Source organism: Porites lutea, chromosome 8 (genome assembly GCF_958299795.1).
Source record: "Porites lutea chromosome 8, jaPorLute2.1, whole genome shotgun sequence".
Lineage (NCBI taxonomy): Eukaryota > Metazoa > Cnidaria > Anthozoa > Scleractinia > Poritidae > Porites > Porites lutea.
Window position 1 is genome coordinate 33,412,811 of NC_133208.1, and position 18,281 is coordinate 33,431,091.

General features: G+C 41.4%; 2 protein-coding genes across 4 annotated transcripts; one reads left to right on the plus strand and one right to left on the minus strand.

Annotated features, from left to right (window-relative positions):
• Nucleotides 1–576: 576 nt before the first annotated feature.
• Nucleotides 577–10,503, minus strand: LOC140946462 (uncharacterized). Of its 3 annotated transcripts, XM_073395585.1 has the most exons (7): nucleotides 10,212–10,503; nucleotides 8,834–8,938; nucleotides 6,939–7,316; nucleotides 5,539–5,964; nucleotides 4,418–4,813; nucleotides 3,299–3,685; nucleotides 577–1,914 (listed from the first exon to the last, which is right to left on the minus strand). In XM_073395585.1, exons 1-7 carry the CDS (start codon nucleotides 10,381–10,383, stop codon nucleotides 1,562–1,564), a joined length of 2,217 nt encoding a protein of 738 aa, XP_073251686.1. In that variant the 5' UTR covers nucleotides 10,384–10,503; the 3' UTR covers nucleotides 577–1,561. The 3 variants fall into 3 exon arrangements, with proteins under 3 accessions (XP_073251686.1, XP_073251687.1, XP_073251688.1); XM_073395586.1 differs by lacking the exons at nucleotides 8,834–8,938; nucleotides 10,212–10,503 and adding an exon at nucleotides 7,570–7,685; XM_073395587.1 differs by lacking the exons at nucleotides 8,834–8,938; nucleotides 10,212–10,503 and adding an exon at nucleotides 7,460–7,509.
• A 2,615-nt stretch (nucleotides 10,504–13,118) lies between these two features.
• On the plus strand, nucleotides 13,119–16,196 carry LOC140946296 (uncharacterized). Its single transcript, XM_073395389.1, has 2 exons — nucleotides 13,119–13,223; nucleotides 14,618–16,196. Exon 2 carries the CDS (start codon nucleotides 14,638–14,640, stop codon nucleotides 16,027–16,029), a length of 1,392 nt encoding a protein of 463 aa, XP_073251490.1. The 5' UTR covers nucleotides 13,119–13,223; nucleotides 14,618–14,637; the 3' UTR covers nucleotides 16,030–16,196.
• Nucleotides 16,197–18,281: the final 2,085 nt, after the last annotated feature.

Here is an 18,281-nt window from a genome sequence, read left to right on the forward strand (position 1 = left end):
TGTGATTCTAACAAAACCTAGTAAAATCCCTGGACCAAACATTAAACCCCAAGAACCCTTGCTGTATTCACCTCGGGCACTTTATGGAGTATTTTATAACTGGTTTTGTGGAATATGTAGTTTGAGATACAACAATCTGTTAAAAACAAGTTGGATTCTACCAGGGGGATACTTGAAAGTTTTCATAAGGGAAGGCCAATCCCTTACCCTTACTCTTTCATACACTCCTTTTGACTGAAAAGGTACCCCCCACTTATGAATACCTTCTGATTGACAAATCGTAACCGTTTCAGTCACATACCTACAGTAGTTTTGGAACTTTGCATCCTTTTTAACTGCAGCAAATACATTGTTTTTAAAATGCTGTATGAATAAATCACAAAACCAGAACGTTTTCTCGAGTTTTTCACAGACATAAAATGCATCTGTTAGCCCTCATGATTCATGAATCTTCAGGCCGTTTTACCCCCAAAAAATCCATTTAAACAAAACATACAAAAAATATATCCTTAAGAAATCATCCGAGTATCCCCTGGGGAATTACCTTCCACGATTTATCAAAACTTTGAGCAACAATATTGTATAGAAATAATCATTTTATTCAGTATTAAATTATTTTATTTGAATACTCGTGGCCGGATGTAAAATACAATTCAAGACAGGAATAAATCAATTCTAAGTTAAAAGATAATGAAAATAATAAAAAAAACACATTTCTTCCAGCCAAATTTTTCGAGTCCTGCCAATAAAGGGTTCAGATCCCTCAAATGATTGGAACACAAGAGGACTGGGGAGTGTTTAAGCAGCTTCCAATTAACTGCCGAAGAGTGGCATACCTTATCATGCGTCTATTTTTAATTACAAATGCTATATTTTACTGTATTTAGAGACTCCAGGCTCAAGGTTCTCTTGCACAGTAACAGACCATTATTATATTCATTCCGAACAGTAAGAGCTAAACAATGCAAAACAAGCTAAAGTTTTCAAGTAAAAGAAGTCAAGTATGACGGACCCCAGTTACAGTGCTCAAAATGATTTTAGGGAGGTTCGACCGGTAAAAATATTAAACCAAAAAAGTTCACTAATAACAGCTTGTAATCTCAAAATTATCTTTTACCGGTTCTAGTTATCGCTAGCTATAGACCTTTCAAAAAGAGGCGAGCATGTAAGTAGAAAAAAAGAAACATGCTACCTAACTGTGATTCACTTAATAATGCCGTTGAAAGTTCGCATGTGAGGAAAGTCTTGTGCGGTCAAAGATTGATTGTTTCGTTTAGTTCTGTCTTTACCGTCGAATACAATAAGTCGTGACTGGTCAACATTACAGGTGCGTGAATTTTTTTGGCCTGTCAAGTCGCCATTCTGGCCGGATATTGTCCGTTTAAGGCCTTAAGTTGTTTCATATTTTAGGTTAGTGATAGTATAAAATGGGCCACAGGGACGAGTCAGTGCTGAAAGAGAAAAAAAACTTGTTTAAAAACACCGATGATGCATGATATAACTCACAAATTCACTGTCTACAAGTTTTGGTTGAAATAGCAGTAGATTGGACTTCAGTGAATCAGCCAATGCAATTAGTCCCGTTTTGTCTAGTTGGGAATTTATTGCAAGCCAGAATCCCCGGCCAGGTGAAGCCAAATCTCTGCATAAGCGCCTCGCAGCCCCCTCTTGCTTGGTTACAAAGCTCTCTGCAAGGCTGGCGTGGTTCTTCGCAGGGCGGAGCGTAAACAGAGCACAGGAACTGGGCCAAATATGGGGAACAGCCCACTTTCACAAGTGGAAAAAATTGATGAACCTCTAAAGCGGCCTCTTCTTGTGTTCGATGGTTCAAAATGTTTGGGAACAACGTCATGTTCTGTTGCAGACCACTGCAGAGTGGAATGACCAGTGCTTCACAGCGGCCTGAATTGGCAACTAACGATTGAAATGATAATTTAAAAAATGAAGAAATGTAATGACTAGTCATATTACAGGAGACATAAAACCCGCAAAGATAAGTTGGTTCAAAGCGATTTTTGCATGAGTCGAGAGTGCGTTTTGTTTTCGAATTGCAGAAAAATCTTTTAACTGTCCACAACCACTGATCTAAAAACCTGCGTTGCGGGTGAGATGGTTTTCTCTATCCAGTTTTCCCTGGCTACGGTAGAAAAGAAGCTCATGTCATCCACAGGAGGTGCTAGGGAAGGTGCTTATATTTAATGCCAAAATCACCGGAAATTCGGTAAAAAAATAGAAGAAACGCTTCTAGTCGGAGGTTGACTTTTTTTGGGAAACGTGGACCATCCCGGGCTTCAAAGAGAGGAGTATTACCAGTCAGATCGGCAGTAACCACTTCGTTTTTTGTTTGGTCCGATCCCCGGGGAGGGGGGGTACTCCCTTATATAAAAAAAACCAATACAAAAACCGTTTGCGATCAATCTTGCTCAACGTGCCGCGTCGGATCCAAAAAGATCTTGATCAGTCAAAATAGATCAAATTAAAAACGTTGCAGTCAAGAAGACTTTTGCAGGGACTGATCAAATAACGTGAAATAGAGTTAAGTTGCGATATTTGGACTGGCCAATACTAGTACTGGTATTGGTCAGTTGAAATATCGTAACTTAACTCTATTTCACGTTGTCTGATCAGTCCCTGCAAAAGTCTTCTTGACTGTAACGTTTTCAATAAGCTGTATAGGTATGTGCCGCCCCATCAGGTACGGTTTGTGAGCCGTTTTGGTCTAAAAACGGGTTTACACTTTGCACATTTTAATTTGGACTGGAACTGGGTGTGGTTTTCGAGGGAACTACGGGAGTTTATGAACGTATTTATCTTTTCAATTCCAAATGAGTAAGATTAAAGGAGAAACATGCGAATTCGAAATGGATTTGAAGAATTTTTTTGTTTGCGCTCTAATCTTAATAATGATAAGATTATTTCTGCCCACAGGCCAGGTCTGAAAACGGGTGTGGAAAATTACATTTTTTGGTCTGAAAGAGGGTCAGGATTTGGAGAACCGGGCGGCACATCCCCACCTAGAATTCCCAGGAGTACCCCCCGGGAGTCCCATCTCGTAGGGACCTACACATAGCTAAACGTTTGGTCATAACACGCTTCAGACCAAGTGGAGATCTCCGCCGGCTAAACCTCAGAAGATCTTGCGATTAATTGTCCTTCCATTCTTTCTTGGTTAGTTGTTGTTCTGTGTACAACAACTACAGTTGTAGTTACAACTAACTACTATTAGTTATTGTTCTGGTCAGGCAGGCATGCGAAAAGTACCCAAAGTTTGAATATAAATGTAGTGAGACCTACTTACCGGCGGAAGAGGGTGTGGTCTTGGCCACCTGGGTGGGACGCGATCCGTCAATACATTGAGAGGACTCGCCTTTTCTTGGTAACTTGGAGCAAGACACTGGAAACTTGAATCCTATCTCGCGAAATTGAACACGACAACTCTTTCTGACACGAACACAGAGCTCTTTACAAGGCAAAGTTTTGTATGATCTGCAACGCGGGATATACAAGGAGCACAGAAAGAAGTTTAACTCTGATGAGCAGTTTGATTGAATAACAGGGCGAAATTTGCTTAGTTCACCAGAAGCCTCGCTTTGACTTTTGTGCCTGAAGAAGTTGGGCATCCGGGTCGTTTTGTATTGCTGAGCACTGCATGTAGCATCAGCTATGCGTTCACATCTGTCTTTTGCTGCAAAAATAAAACAATTTTTTAGATTACCTGAAATAATCCGTTTCTTAGTCAGCTAAATCATTTCCATTGGCAATGATCTTTGGCAGGAAACCCCAAAAAAGTTAGTTAATCGCTCATTTTACCTGCAGTCTGTTCGTTAATCTAAGACACACAATAAGACTGTAAGACAGTTAGCCAGTCTTTTACCAAGTCATTTCGCCGTGACTGTCCGTTGCACAGTCTTGCGATAAGAGCGTCATTCTGATTTTTAATCAGTACAGGTTCAGATAAAAATGTTAACAATCAGTCCCCGATAATCTATAGATTGGGTAGAACGCGCCTAAGAAATATGAGGCCAGCGGAAAAATAGTCTCCTTCGCAGCCGTTATTAGGGTCGTCACTCGTCACGCAACGCTCCTCCCCACTAGGAGCGTTGCGTGACGAGTGACGACCCTAATAACGGCTGCGAAGGAGACTAGCGGAAAAAGGGCTGCCGTCAAACGTGACTCTAGTTTCACGTTCACGTATCTTATGTACCTGGTTCCAGTGGCTTCATAGCTCAGTTGGTAGAGCATCGCACCGGTAATCGCGAGGTCACGGGTTCAAACCCCGTTGAAGTCCTGAATTTTTTTCAGGCTTATTTACGCACTTGCATAAATTGTGTTCACTGCGACGATCATTTCTTCTCTTTCGTTTCATTTCCGCAGTTCATATATGATTTATTTCATATATCATTAACACTAATCTTACCTTCCGTCGGGCGTGGCGGTTGGGTCGTGACTGCAGCGATGGTCGCCAAGTCCACGCATATTCCAGGGTCATTCCTCTCAGGGAACTTTTCACATGCCATGCTCTCTGGCCACGAATAACCAAACTTTTGTAACAAAGGAAGACACCCATTCTTTACTCGGTTACAGAGACCCCTACATGGCGGCAGCGGTCTATGCAGGATCGTGCAAATAGGTGCATAGAGCGAACACAGAAATAGTGTCAAGTACGAAGAACAGTTGGTTAGTACCAAGGGGTAAAACTGATGAACTTCCAAGGCTGCCTCCCCTTGGGTTTTGTGATGGACAAGGTTGGGAAACATCGTCATGTTGTATGGTAAGTTTTGGCAAAATGGAATCGTCAAAACCTGGCATTTGCCTGAGAAGAAAACAAATTAAAGGAGCTACAGGTCACGAAATTCATCAAAATTCAAACATTGAGAACTTCCGCCAAATTGAGTAAAATATGAAAATATCCGCTCAAAACACGAGGAGAAGGAATATTTATGTAAACAGAAGATTAAAACGGATTGGAGTAGTGGCTTTTCAAAACTTGTTAGCCAAACAGTTTTTCAGCGTTCGTTTTTGCGCTTTTGTAACTTTTGATTTAATGCTTTGGAGACACCTTTGTTTGTCGTGAAGCTGTGATTTTCATATTTAGAAGTAGTTTCTTCACTAACGCTGAGTACCATAGAGAAAAATAACTTGGCAATTTTGAAACAGCCCCTTTCCAGAGAATTTATGAAGTTTTCAGTTATTTTCACCTTTGTAAACTATTTTGAAAGAGGCTCACGACCAAAAAGCAAAACAAGTTTTCAAATTAATACATAAAAGCCGGTAAAAAGTCAAATGCACATTTCTACTGTTAATACCAAATTTATGTTTCCACCACTTAACAAGAAAGTTGATCAACCCTACATGTTTTGAAAAATTTTATGTAAGTTCATGCTGAAACATGCTTCTCACGATTTTAAAGTTTTTATGACAAGAATTCCACTGACAGTGAGCCTTTGCTTCGCGCATCAAGGTATGGAAATATCGATGGAGCCTGGTGGACAAGGAGGGTGACAATGGTTAAGAAGACACGTCTTAAATAAATCTTACCTGGTACAGGTGGTGGCCTAGAAATAGCCACTTCAGTTGAAGGCCCCATGTAACAGCTAGCCTCATCTTTACGTGGGAAGTTTTTACATTTGAGATCCGTTGGCCATTGAAAAGAATTTTGTCTGTGGACTTGATTAATGAAACGCTTGCACTGCGATCTTGTTTGCACACAGAATTCTCTGCAAGGAGGCAAATGGGTCTTGGAGCCTTCACAAGATGGAGCGTACATTGGGCACAGAAAACGGGCTAACATGGACGAACACTCTTTAGGAGCGACTAAAAAGAGGTCATTGAACCGATTAAAGCTTGCGCGGACAGCCTGCTCAGTCACATGATCAAAGTAGTTAGGCATCTGTGCATACCCGGGTGGAAGGGTCTCGTTGTTTGCCATGCATTGGGTTAACATTATTGGCTGACATCCTGTTGCTGTGTGGGCAAATAAGAACGAAAGAGATGCATGGCTTTCATCACAGGTGATAGCTATACACAAAAACTTCAAGCCAACAACAGTACGTGCTAAATAAATAAAAGCATTATTATTTAACCCGTTTTTTAAATGCTTTGCGAGAGTAGCCTCAGGTCGTTAGAATTTTTTTGTTTTAATGGTTGTCCTAATATTTGACACCAACCCTAAGTATCAAGCTGTAAAAACACTCAGTTAACAGCCTCTTTGCCTCTGAAAATTCAAGAGAGTTCTTCCTCGTGTTCAGTCGATGCATTTCTCTCTTCATTTTCAGACTTCTTTCTTGATAGCGCGATGAGCTTTATTCCAAGTTACGGATCAAGGAAATAAGACCGGGGCATAGTACACCAAAGTTCGACATCGTGCATGGCTATCCCTACACACGAAGCACTCGTGGGGATAACCCCGCAAAATTAAGTTAAACTTTTGATTTGCAAAGTTTTGTCAAAATATTGAAATAAGTACGCAGTTTACGCTTAGAGATCCGATGTTTACACAGATTTTGCATAATTCGCCTCTGGTAACTTGTTAAAAAACGACTTGTATACAGTCAAAGCTCTAAAACCGACCTCGAAGTCGCGCCTATTGTTGGTCTTGGGGAGGTGAATGTAGACTGCAAAACAGTCCGTATTTTTGCGTATTCAACTAAGCGCTAGCAGTCAAACAAAATGTCCGGAACGAGGCTGAAAACAGAGAGCGAGACTGGGGAGAGAACCTTCGCCCGCTTCGCGTGCGCAAGAGTCTTGCGCCACGCTTTACCGATTTCTTTACTGATTTTGAGAAAAAAACCGACTGTTTTGCAGTCTAAGGTGAATGATGAAAATGTTGAACTCGAGGGTGTTTGTGTTACAAAGGAGTCCGTTATTATAGTTTTAATGGTACGTGTTAAATAAATTGAAACAAAGATGGTGAAGACTGATTTCAAGTTATTTCTTACCAAGTGTGTTCTTTGGCCACGATCCATTAAAACACTGTGATGTAGCCTCTTTAGGATGATTTCGACATTTCATTGCTGAACCTAAGTTGATTCCAAATCGCTGGAGTTCTTTCCTACAGCTCTTCATAGCGCGCTTGCAGAGCTCTTTGCAGGGAGAAACAGGCTTCTGGGTACCATTACAAGGAGGTGCCAAAATGGAGCATAAAAAGGGGGCCATATCAGGAGAGCACTTGCTTTTTAAGAGCCGGTCAAATTTGCGTTTTATCGCTAGCTTGGCATCGTCTTGTGACCGGTGATTCAAGAAGTTTGGAAACTGGGTCGTAGTGTATGGCATATTTTGACAGAATGAAATTGTTATAGGCTCACAGCGATGTGCACCTACAGAAAGGAATTAAGAAAACAAATTTAATCAATCATCAATCAATCATCGGCAAACAAACGCATAGCTTTTTTGCCACACACAACAAGAGCTGATTAAATAAGACATTAAAAAAAGATTGTAGTGTAACGCTACCACTAACTTCACACACAACCCCACCCCTCCCCCCTCTCCACTCGTCTCCACACGTCAAAGGCTGATCCGCATCCTGCCCCTCAAAAAAGAAAAGTAAAAGAAGGGTGTGGCATTCACGTAGGTTTGATCCATGCACCCTCTGGTTCGAAGTAAACCCAGGTATCCCTTCGTCAACTCAGACACAAACTTGGTTATCTCAGGTTGCACCCTCCCCTCCGTTAATCAAAAACCTGGTCGATGCAACTTGGAATGGTCGGTATGCGCAGCTAAAACTGACAGCAGAAATGTATAGGGAAGGAATCAAGATAACATTAAGCGGCAAGGAACGGCTTCATTCTGACTTGTAATGTTTGTTTTGTAATATTGCAATAGTAAAACTTACAGCAATATAATGTTGGTTTATATGATTTGCTTTCTTGCTAAGAATAGATATATCTTGGGTTGCACGTGACGTCACCAAAAATCAAACTAAGAAACTATCGATTCCTCTGAGTTTCTACTTCCACGAGGTATTACAGTACCTAAACACCTTTACATAAACAAATTTTTGGTTCGAAAGGGTTCTTCGTTTTGCGAGAGAGGACGCTTGAATTTCCAGGCTTTTGCGTGACGCAGCATTTAGCTGGCGGCCGGGAAAGCTCTTATGTGGGTTAATTTTAACATTACCGATTTTGGGAGATTTTGCAATCTAAACATTCGTTGTTGCAGAATAAATGTTACTGTAATCTTTATGAGTTCCTCAAGCGAAGAATTCACGCATTAGTAGGAAAAATCGAAAACAGACGTTTCTGTTGGTATCCGGAGGCCATATTGGTGTTCCTGAAAGGGACACCAACATAGACTACGAGTAGTCCCCCATTTTTCCTCAGGGAAAGTAGAGCGAGCGAAACGCGAGGGCGCGTGAAAATCACCCCACGCGAGAAAAGGCGACACGCTCCCCGCCGCGTGTCGCCTTTTCTCGCGTGGGGTGATTTTCACGCGTGCTCGCGTTTCGCTCGCTCTACTATCCCTGAGGAAAAATGGGGGACTACTCGTAGTCTAACACCGAAGCTTTACAAATTTTGGTAAACCGTTTTTCCCAATATCTCGCATTTGAAATATTTCACAGACCTGATTCTTGGCAAGGGTTTTTGTATATTTATCTTTTTTCATTTCCCAGATTCTAGTCCTTCTGTATTGAATGGTTTGCATTTTTATTTTTCATTGCGTGACAGTGCAAGCCGAGAACACATGGTTTACTTTGCACGATTTAGTTGCAATAGAAATCCTGTATGGTGGGTCTGTTTTCATATACTAGTTATTCAATGTTTTCGAGCAGTATACAGAGAAATATCTCACGAACGACACACGAGCCTTTAAATTAGATAAGGCATTAACCTACCTGGCTGAGACCTTAAAAGCCGCACGCGTTTGCCTCTCATCTCATCACCTCGAGAGTTTTGGCGACCAGCCAAAGAGTAGGAACTGTTTGCCTTGTCTTGACTCTCTGTTTAAATTGAAACAGTTTCGTTACAATTTGAACCGTGGTTTTTCTCCTTTTTCGTAAAAATTACTTAGCATCGAAGCGTCGCGCGGTCATTTCGCGCTTGTCCTATTCGCGCGCACACTCTCGAGGTCCTCTTTTCAACACCCCGGGTTCACCACCCTCATAAAAATATTTGCGTCTGTTCACTAGCCTGCGAACAGCAGACGCATTTCCGGTCGTCGCTTCTCTCGACCGGAAATGCGTCTGCTGTTCGCAGGCTACGTGTTCACGACCCACACAAAAATTTTTGCGTCGGCGTTGAACTGATCGAAAGCCTCAGTAAAGCATTTCCGTTATTATGCTCACCTTTTTTCGGTCAATTTGTTTCAAAACCAATTTTTGCTAAAACTTTAACTTCAATTTAAACTTTTTTAAAAACATATGAGGAAATTCCAAAACTTCATCATCTCGCAGGGAGATTGTCATCGCCAGACTAAATTATTTAACTATGGTAAACAAACCTTGGGGCTCCTTTGAATTACAGCTATTTGACACATATCTTTGATGACATTTTCTATGGCCTTCCGTTACGCCGGTCACATGTTGATCCACGAAATAGGACTTGCAACATGGAATACTTATTTGACCGTCTCTATACTCATTCAAGAGCTGAGTTACTAAACATTCTGCTTCTTAGCTCGTCCGAAGGAAGTCGCAAATAGCCGGATCTCCCTAGGAGCTGACGCCTTCGGCGCTCGTTTAAGAAATCGGTCAGTATATGTTATCCTAGGTCCGCGCCTGAAAGAACCTCACTTACAATCCCTGCTCAAAAACCTAAATTGTGTGCAGCCCATTACAAGCCTCTCCCATTGTATGAATCCTAGTAATATTTAGTTATAATGGTTAGGTTCCTCGCTTGCAAGGAGTCAGCCATCAGCTTGGAGCTTGCTGCACCTAGTACAGTGGTGGCTGTGGAACCAGCATGTGAAGCAAGAGTCTAGGCACAGATCCCCTGGCACTTTTGCATGCCGACGGGTGAATGCACACTGCAGCGCCCGTTCTGCAGGCTACCTCTTCAATCTTTCGACTCCTGTGCAACTCTGTTCCTTTCAGTATAAAAATGGAAATGGGAACGATCGCCTGATCGCAAGTCATTGAGGATCGACGGCGCTCATTATCGACTTATTACGTCATAATTGAGAACAGAGTATACAGAGAATGTATAGCCATTTCATTAGCATAAGTCCTTTTTGCAAAGAGGCATTCATCTATAGGTGAGATAGTCAAGTATTACCTTGCCATCCCTTGAACTTTTTAAGAGTGTTTAACAGACTTCGTATTTCGCCCTGCATCCACACCATACCGATGATCAAAACAACAACTGCTGCGGCCATCAAAACCACGGCCATCAGCATGACGCGCTTTTCTGTTTTAGGCTTTACAGTCTTGTCTGCTGTCTTCTTCATGGCAAAACCTTGAGAAATATTGTCCTCTATTTCTACGTCTGTAAAAAGCTGTTGATAGTCCGACTTCAGATGGATTTGCTTGAAATGAAAGTCTTTGCACGGAATGCGGAGTCTGAATGATTATCTTTAAAGGTCTCTGGTTACATTTTGTCGTCGCTGTTTTTTTTAAAAACAGACAGGTGTCAAAAGGGGCACTTCATACCCCGTACACGCAAGTTTTATCTCGTGAGCGATTTAGCTTCCGGGGAGGGGGGGAGGGGGGGTAGTCCCGCGTATAGAAGTCGAGATCAAAGCTATTTGGGTACCGTATGTTCTGCCCCAGGTATGCATGGTTTGCCCAGTTTGTTGGTCTGCAATCGGTCCCCGTTTTCGAGGGAACTTCGGGAGTGTATGAACCTATTTGTCGTTTTCATTTCTAAATGAATAAGAAAGGACAGAGTAATATGCGAATTCGAGATGAAATTCAAGAAAATCGTTTTGTTTGTTCTCTAGCACACTAAGTAACGATCCCGGGGGTGGGGTACTCCCATACATTACCTATACGGGTATGTGCCGCCCAAAGAGGTCGTGATTTTGAAGCTCCTGATTTAGAACGGGGTATCCATTTCAGAGGCGTTTTCTAGAACGGGGTATAATATTTCGAACGCACGAAAGCTCCACTTTTGTAAGCAGTCATTTGAAAGTATTCAAGGACAGATTGCTTTTAAAAACACGGTTCAATGCGTTAACAAGCAAACTGTTGTACTCTTGTTGCACCCTAGAACGGAGTATAAAAAATTGACCCATTTCTAGAACGGGGTATCAGTTTTAGGGCGAATACTAGAACGGGGTATAAAAAATTGGCCCATTTCTAGAACGGGGTATCAGTTTTAGGGGAAATTTTTTCTAGAACGGGGTGTCAATTTAGAGTCCCGGGCGGCACATACCCACCCAAAAAATACCCAAGTGCCCCCCCCGGGGTAACGATAACATCATTTCTTAGAGGCCCCGGGCCCGTTTCTCGAAAGCCCCGGAAACTTTCCAGACTTGTTGAATAGTGGCACAGTTCCTAGTCCCAAAGACCAGTCAATTTTGCTTCGTTAACTGATAGTTTCATTGCAAAATTTTCCGAAAATTTTTGAAGTGTGATCTTGAATGCAAACACAGCAAACACAACACTGCTTTCCGGGCCCGAAAAATACCGGGAATTTTGAGAAAAAGGGCCCCAGGTCTGAAAATGGGTATGGAAAATGACATTTTTTGAGTCTGAAGTAGGGTCACTAGATCACCCCACCCCTGTCACTGTATTCCAGGAGTACTCCCCCAGAGTTAACCTGCTAATCATTTACACGCAGAACAAAAGCGCACAGAAACTGTGAAAGTAATTGTCGCGAAGTAGAGAAGCGACTGATCATGCCAGTACAATTCCATTAAGTGAAGAGCCGAAGAAAGGAGGAGAAGCGGAAAAAAAGCAATAGTTGCATTATTAGTTTAAATTTATAATGGCTCAGTAGTACTTCAGAGATTTCAAAAATTCGGCTAGATATATATCACCGTGTGTAGTGTCAGTAGGTGGATGGAGCTCGCCTACTACTTTTTAAGGGGAGCACACTTACCTAACGAGTGAGGATTGTTGTTTTTGTAACAGAAATATTATAAGGGTTTGAGCGAATGGGAATTTTAGCGATCGTTATTAATTAATTAAGGGGTCGAAAATAGCAATTAAAATACATCGGAAAGTTAGAAGTAATGCTCGGTAAAAACGCCCTGAAAAGACCAAAAATGCTAAGAACACACCATAAATTTAAAGAAATGAAGGTAAGAAATTCTGATGTACCTTTATTGCTATTTTTGACTCCCAAATAATAATCACTAAAATCGGCATACAAGGCGTTCAGCTTGTGGGTCGGTGCAAAGATTTGATATGTGAGCAGGAAAAAGGGGAGGTCTGACTTCGCCGTGCACGTGACCGCACTCCATCTGGGTCCATCTCACACTCCACTATCTGAACGCCTGGAACAGCCCTGGCCTCATATATCATATTTACAATTTCTGTTACTTAACACAACTACCTGCAAGGGGAAAAATACAGTCACAGCCCTTGCGAGGCTGATCGGACAGCTATGGGTAATTTATATAATTTATAAATTACCTATCCATAGCTGTCCGATCAGCTTTGTCGTCAATTTTGAGTGTTTACGGTATGTATCCTTGTTTTAGTCTAGAGGCCTTTAATCAAAGATGTGGAGCCGCACGTGAGGAAGTTGTCGACGTCCCTTTAGATTTTTCAGGTTTCTGAAGACCCTCTGAATACTTACTAACCAAGCGTATGTTAGCTCAGCCTCAATCTGTATGACTGAAAAAAGATTTGTCATAAAGAATCACTTGTTAAGCGTATGTTTACCTCTGGGAATATTAATTTAACCACTAAATTTCATGGCGAAAACTTTAATATGGATGGGCTCCTAAACCGGCTAGGTATGGAGGCTTTACTGGGTATTGATATCACTGTTGTTTTTTTAAACTGATCTGAAGTTGTTGTTGTTGTTTTTTAAATTGGGGTTAGGTCATTTTGGCGGGGATCATACACGCCATAAACCCCGGCCATAAACACTGTTGTTCGGAGGGTGGCTTATTAAAACGTCTAGACCAGGCTGTATTATCCATGCACGAGGACAACACGCGTATTAACACGGGTGCCCAGTCCATGCTCATCAACGTACAGGCCGTGCAAAAGATCTTTCATACTGTACTGTGCTTCTATTCCTACTTGCCCTTGTACGGTGTTGATCTCTTGGAATAAGCTGTTGAACTGATCGGCAGGGTTTCTCAGTGGTTTCTAAATAACTGCAGAAGGCGAAGTAAGTTGTATTGTTTTCTCTCTTGCATGAATTAGCTTAATGGCACTATAGTGATACGAACATTTGTTGCTCGATGCGGTTTAATATGTCCGTAGTATTAAACATTATGAAAGCATCTTGTTAATGTAGTATTAACAATTTTATCACCCACACTATCGGAATACTTAAACACAGTGAAATTTCCTAGTTTATAAAATATTCGAGATTGAATTTTAATATTTCGGTCTCTGGGGTTAATAAGGGCCTCTGCTCGCAGGGTACGGGATTATGGATGAACTTGCCGTAAAAAGATTGCAATTCCACAAAGTTCGGCCGTATTCTTCCCCGACCGAAAAGAAATAAAAACCAAACGGAAAAGAGGATACTCTTTAGAAAGAAATACTACAATGCAGTAAAGTTTTAACCTTTGTGATGATTTCACCGGGTAAAGAAGAGCTTTTGGTGTGCCCTTGAGTGACCTTTGATTAAAAGGGTCTTCAAACCCACTGATTAATTATGTAACACATGGTCATACCACGCCGTCACGCTAAAACTAATTTACTATTCCAGTATCTGACCTGTAGTTTGTCATGCGCGCGGCATGAACAGAGAGCACAAGGATTTTCAATTCACCTTTAGCACAGAATTGAATAAATAACTTTTCGATATTTTGAACAAGTTTTCAACTGCGGCGAGATAAAAACTTGGAAGCTTGGAAGTTTAAAGAAGGGATTTATCGACTTCAAACAAACAAGCAAATACAGTAATACGATTGCGTAACAGCAGTTTACAGGGTTATGTGCTCGCTCCTGTGCATATTAATTACTTAACTATTTGCCACAGTATTCTAGACTATGTGGCACTTCTTGAAGTGTCAACGCACAGTCACCGAGCGGATGACGAATTAACTTGTTCCAGGCTCCTAGGAAATCGGGTCCGAGAAACTGAGAAAGTGTGAACACAAATATGTGGGGCTTAGTACTGTACTGTAGGGTTTGCATAGTCTTGAAAAGTCCATAAATTTTCTTCAACTTTGAATGTGATGGCCCGAAAAGTATTTTTAATGCATTTTGGTTTTCCAAGACAGTATATAAATCATAGCTCAGAGAAGTTATTGGTGATTTACATAGGGCGTCTTTTGTTTTATGCAAGAATTAACTATATAAATTTAAGACAAGTGAACTGACAAATGTTGCTGAAGCAAACAGTCAAGCCTTAAAGTCCGTGACATGTAAAAAACGGCTGCGAGGGAGACTAGCCACTAAGTGACTCTGTTGTTATATTTTAAACTGTAGCTTATGATTCTACTCGGCAAAATGGTTAATCAACCCTTGGACCCTGATCGTTCCTTTTAAAAAATATTTACAGCGCAGGCAATTTGCAACCTTTATACCTAAAGTTCTCTTTTTTTCTAGACAGACTAAAAAGAGACACCATGGCACCAAACATTGCTCATCGAAAGGCTGCAGTTGTAACGGAATCAGGGGAAAAATTCTCCCTGAAGGGGGCGGAAAAGAAAACTTTCATCACCGAGCAGACGCTTAAAGAGCACAACGGCGTGAATGGATCTCCTTCATGGATAGCAATCAAGAACAAAGTTTACGACGTAACAGGATTTGGTCGGGAGCATCCCGGCGGAAGTATCATCTTCACCCATGCGGGGCTGGATGCAACGGACGTGTTCAATGCTTTCCACCCTGCTTCTGTTTACAAATGGCTGCCTCGGTTTTATGTTGGAGAACTGGTGAGAGATCCCTGCTCCGATCCCTCTGATGCTGAAAAGGAAATGGAATATAGACGAGATATTACAGAGATGAAATCAGAGCTGTTGAAAGCGCGTGCATTTCAGTCTTCTAAGCTGTATTACGCCTTCAAGGTAGTATCAAATGCTGCAATACTCGCCGCAGCCATTGCTGCCATTAAAGTACTCAATGGCATGACCGGAGCAGTAATAGGCGGTGTTCTTCTCGCTCTCTTCTGGCAGCAATGTGGATGGCTTGCTCATGATTTTCTTCATCATCAAGTGTTTACTAATCGCTTCTATAACAATCTTGCTGGGCTGGGTGTCGGGAACATCTGGCAGGGTTTCTCTACTTCGTGGTGGAAAATGAAGCACAATCACCATCACGCTTCACCTAATGTGGTACATACCCAGGCAGGTGGCGATCCTGATATCCTGACAATGCCATTGCTGTTATGGTCTGAGAAGATTATTGAAGGCGACTCCGAAGAGCTGAAGGATCTCCCCAGATTCTTGATCAGACACCAGAAGTTCTTTTATTTGCCGCTTTTAGCTGCTGCGCGTTTATCGTGGCTGCTGCAGTCCCTACTGTTCCAGCTTGAACCCGTTCACCAGTTTGTTGGGGGCCTACCGATGAAGATCGCAGAGATAGTCACTATTGGCATCCATTACGTTGCAGTGGTGTATATCACGTTGCTATTAGAAACGGCTGCCTCACGAATCGTCTTCTTGTTAGTCTGTCAGTCACTCGGGGGCCTGTTCATCGCTGTTGTGTTTACTGTCGGTCATAACGCCATGCGCATCTTCACAACCGAGGAAATGAGAAACACTGACTTCGTCCGCCTACAGGTTCGCTCCACGCGTGATATCACGCCTACGGTATTCAACATGTGGTTCAGCGGTGGTCTTGCATATCAAGTGGAACATCATATATGGCCGACCCTGCCACGTCATAGCTTACCTCTGGCGTCAAAGATTCTTCAGAGATTTTGTTCAAAGTACAATATTCCCTACACAGTCGAGGGACTGATCAAAGGAAACTTAGCGGTTTGTAAGCTGTTATCTGATGTCGGTAAGGAGTTTTAGAAACTTTAAATAGTCATTTTGTGTTCATTATTGTGACTTACAGTAGATTTTGCCATAGAGAGTAGCTATGCAAGGTCTACTTGTTAAATTGATTCATTATCGAGGTTGTCTAAGCATATCAGACAGTAATGTACGTCATTAATAAAACACCATTTTAATAACCATGACATTGTTTCCGGCAATTTGATTGTTTTCTTTTTAAAGGTTAATCGCAACACTTGTAGCCTATGGGGCGCAAAATGTAAAAATATTATTTAGGCAATGTTTTTCTAGTTTTTGTGCTATTAATAGCACAAGAGGTGTCTTGCGATTTATAAATAACGCAGACATCTGCGATATGTTTATCATAGATATCTATCTTTTCCCTGAAAAACGATTTATAAATTGCACGATTTCTGAAGTTGCAATTAATAAATCACAAGATACCTTACTTTGTGATTTGTAAATTACAAGTTTCTAACTGTACAATTTATAAATCGCAAGACACTTTACTTTGCGATTTAGAAATCGTAAGATGTCTGACTTTGCAATTTATAAATCGCAAATTTGCAATTTATAAATCTCAACTGTGTGTTTTATGCATCTCGAATGTACGATTTATAAAGCTTAGATGTGCACTCGAATGTGCGATCTCCCGGGGGGCGGGTGCGATTGAAGCAGCAAGTCAAGGATTTTGACGAGGCGGTGGAACATGCAGTAGAATCACTGGAGCTCTGCAATTCGATTATAACCACAACGCATCCATTAAATCCCCGGGGGGTACTCCTGGGAATTCTTGCTGGGAGTGTGCCGCCCTGTTATCCAAATCCTGACCCTATTTGAGACCAAAAACTGTCATTTTTTACAGACCTGGCCTCCAAGAAATGATGTCATCATTACTTAGATTGGAACACCAACAAAAGCGATTTCTTAATTTGCCCATTCCTCTTTCTTTCTTACTCATTTAGAATTAAAAGGATACATACGTTCATTCACTCCAGTAGTTCCCTCGAAAACCATACCCGATACCAGACCAAAATGGGCAAAGTGTATACCCGTTTTCAGACCAAAACAGCGCAAAAACCGTACCCGATGGAGCGGCACATACCTATTCCCGGCTTGCACTGTCACGCAAAGAAAAATAAAAATACAAACCATTCAATACAGAAGGACTAGAATCTGGGAAATGAAAAAAGATGAATATACAAAAACCCTTGCCAAGAATCAGGTCTCTGAAATATTTCAAATGCGAGATATTGGGAAAAACGGTTTACCTAAATTTATAAAGCTTTGTATGGAAACGCCATGTTGGTGTCCCTTTCAGGAACACCAATATGGCCGCCGGATACCGACAGAAACATCTGTTTTCGAGTTTTCCTACTAACGCGTGAATTCTTCGCTTGAGGAACTCATAAAGATTACAGTAATATTTATTCTGAGACAAGGAATGTTTAGATTTCAAAATCTCCCAAAATCGGTAATGTTTTTAACCCACATAAGAGCTTTCCCGGCCGCCAGCTAAATACCGTGTCACGCAAAAGCCTGGAAATTCAAGCGTCCTCTCTCGCAAAACGAAGAACCCTTTCGAACCAAAAATTAATTTATGTAAAGATGTTTATGTACTGTAATACCTCGTGAAAGTAGAAACTCAGGAGAATCGATAGTTTCTTAGTTTGGTTTTTGGTGACGTCACGTGCAACCCAAGAATACCCCCCGGATTGAATCTCGGCCGAACTTATTTTAGAGCAGTAAAAATAATCAGTTCGTTAAACGAGAATATGAGAACCATCTATGCCTGATTTGGATCATTGTGGGCCTCAGATATAGCTTTCAAAGCGGCTGATGAGAGACTTCTTTGCAAGATCCTTCCGCCATTGTTGAAAACAAGAATGACTTTCCCGCCAATTTTCTCGCCCAAATTTTATTAGAGTCCGAGCCTGCAGTAACGAGTTTTGCTCGGCTTGCGGCTTAAATCGCACATTTGCGATGTATAAATTACATATCTGCGATTTATAAATCGCACATTCGAGATGCATAAAACACACAGTTGGGTTTTTTAAATTGCACATTTGCGAATCATAAATCACAAGTCCGACATCAGTCATGCGATTTAAAGTAAAGTATCTTGCGATTAATAAATTGCAAAGTTAGAAGCTTGTAATTTATAAATCGCAAAGTGAGGTATCTTGCGATTTATAAATTGCAAAGTTAGAAACCTGTAATTTATAAATCGCTAAGCAGCGAAAAGTTAGATATCTGTGATTAACATATCG